The 2,633-nt window shown below is 36.5% G+C and overlaps 1 protein-coding gene across 1 annotated transcript; it reads right to left on the reverse strand.

Annotated features, from left to right (window-relative positions):
• Positions 1-605: 605 nt before the first annotated feature.
• Positions 606-2,134, reverse strand: LOC110900748. Its single transcript, XM_022147614.2, has 2 exons — positions 1,364-2,134; positions 606-1,160 (listed from the first exon to the last, which is right to left on the reverse strand). The coding sequence occupies exons 1-2, from the start codon at positions 2,132-2,134 to the stop codon at positions 606-608; spliced, it is 1,326 nt and encodes a 441-aa protein (XP_022003306.2).
• Positions 2,135-2,633: the final 499 nt, after the last annotated feature.

The following is a 2,633-nucleotide window of genomic DNA, read 5'->3' on the forward strand; positions in this document are numbered from 1 at the left end:
GATGTATTGCTTATTAGCGAACTAACCTCGTGTATGTGTTTATACAGTTTAAATCAGTTGAAGTAATAAGTTACTAAACCATTGTCTTGAGTATGAAATGAGAATGCAGGTATTCCTTTAACGTCGCTATCAGGGTTAAAGAATTTGGAATGCACGAATGTACACGGAAAGCTTATTCATGGGGATTAGTATGGGAAGAAGGAACGCGGACTGGCTATTGATTACATAGGTCTAGTTTAGGAGTGATGCCATTGTATCTAACCGATGTATATGTATGTGGTGAATGCAGATGGCGTGGACTTAGCATCATTACGAAGAAAAGAAGGTTTGAAGATCGAGTCAAGAGCGATGGTTGTACGGGAAGGATCAGTCACATAATTTGACAAAAAAAAATATAGGTCTTGAAGTATTAATATAACGGGACGTAGTGAATTCCTTTTTAATGAGTGTATGAATTTTTGTCTTGGAACCTTCATGTAAGTATTATGTCTAGTAAAGAACGAAATTTTTGGGCTCTTATTTTCCGTTGTGTCGTATTTTATGTTATTACACGTTAGTCTTACAGGGAATTGTTCTTATTACGAACGGGTCATGCCCGAATCTTGTTAAATAATAGTATGATAATAGTCATTTTCGGAATATGAAATTTGGGCCTTACAATAATGGTATCTTTTAACAGGACAATGTGCTCTTGACCACTTCTCAAACCCAATTGTCATAAGAGTGTTCCTTAGTCTCGGAACTGCGGCACATAACGCGTTGAAAGACTCCTCAAAATCTGATAGCCGGTAAGATTTGCAAGTCTGCCACCATAGAGACGTTTTCCATTTTTTTGGTAATTTAAGGTTAACCATTAAATGACGACAACACAACCCGTGAAACGCTTGTCGAAACACGGCCCTTACGGCTAATTGTATAGAAGGTGCTCGGTCAGAAATGATTGCCAACTCTGGATGCTCGCCAATACAATCTTTAAGTTTTGAAAGGAACCAAGTCCACGAATTACCGTCTTCGGATTTACCAATCCCGTAACCAACAGGCAAAATCTGATTGTTTCCGTCCATGCCCACAGCCAAAAACAACGTTCCTTTAAAATCACCTTTCAAATGGGCCGCGTCTATGATAATGACCGGTCTTAAGGTTCTTACAAAGGCACGAATCTAACATTAACATTAACAATTTGTTAGATAGATGAAAATTAACATTTTATTAGATAGATGAAAATAAACATCAATAAATATTAACACTAAAAATTTGTTAGATAGATGAAAATTAACATTTTATTAACATTAATAATTTGTTACATAGAATAAAATTAACATTTTAGTTCGGTTATTACTAGAAAATTTAATGCTTCACTTACCGCGGCACCTAGGGCGACAAATACCATTTCAAAACGATCCTCCGAATCAGTCAATATGTGCGTCACTGTTCCTGGATTAGCCTTCTCCAAATTGTAGCAGTAAATAGGAAGTTCAGCAAAAGAACTTGCTGAATTTCCATGCAAAAGTTGTAATGCATTGTTTTTTCCTCGCCACGCTTGCATATAAGTTATATTGACTCCTTCTTTTATTCTAAGATCTTTGACTATTTCAGGGCAGCGGTAAATTCGACCAGAGTTTTGAAATTGTTCTTTTAACATGCTACCCACAACCATTGGGTTAGCCTGACGCATGTGTGGATGTGTCTGCGTCTTAGAACACGTATGTTTGTTGTTAAAAGATTTAACGTAGAAAACATCACAAGATTGCCGACTAGCGGATTTGAAACTCCACTCACAATTTTCGACAACACATGATACTTCATAACGGGTCTTTGATGACCTGTCTACTTTATACGAAAAAGATTCGGATAAGCACATCTTTCCTAGTTCGATTTTCATTTCCTGCTTGTTACGAAAGGTGTAGCCTTCATAAAATCGACATTTATCTTTATTATCAATAAATTCTAGTTTATCGCTAGCATTAATTTCATCGTTTGAAAAAACACAATCATTTAAATCGGGGCATTTATATTCAAACGTAGGAGCACAAGAAGAAGAACCCACACCAACTTCTTGCACCACGTATAGTTTAAAAAGTTCATACGGATTATTTTCCCTCAGTTTGAAAAAAAAATAAAAGATCTGAATCATCTATAGTATCTATAGGTTCAGAATAATCAGACATCTTGTAGGATAACCGTGTGATATTTCGAAAACCACAAAAGTCACACACATTTTTAAAAAAGGTATCATACGAAATTTTGGCTAAATTAGTTTCAAACCCACGTATAAGAGAATCAGCTTTCATTACGTACTCACGCCTACCGTCAACGAATTCCCACTTGCCACCGGTGTAAACCACAAATCTAACCGCCATAATACACGAAAGTAACCGTTCAAAGTAAAGTAAAATTCAATCAGTAGTAAAACTTTAAGATAAACCGGTATTTAAAAAAAAATTAACTTGGATGCGTTAGCGACGCATAGTAAGCGTCGCAAATACTTCAAGATCTTCCAAAACATGTGTGACAGCGACTGATGTGATGGGGTATGAGTGCGTCGCAAATACTTAAGTTGGATGCGTTAGCGACGCATGGTAAGCGTCGCAAATACTTCAAGATCTTCCACAAGATTTGTGACAGCGACTGAT

Source organism: Helianthus annuus, chromosome 13 (genome assembly GCF_002127325.2).
Source record: "Helianthus annuus cultivar XRQ/B chromosome 13, HanXRQr2.0-SUNRISE, whole genome shotgun sequence".
Taxonomy (NCBI): Eukaryota; Viridiplantae; Streptophyta; class Magnoliopsida; order Asterales; family Asteraceae; genus Helianthus; species Helianthus annuus.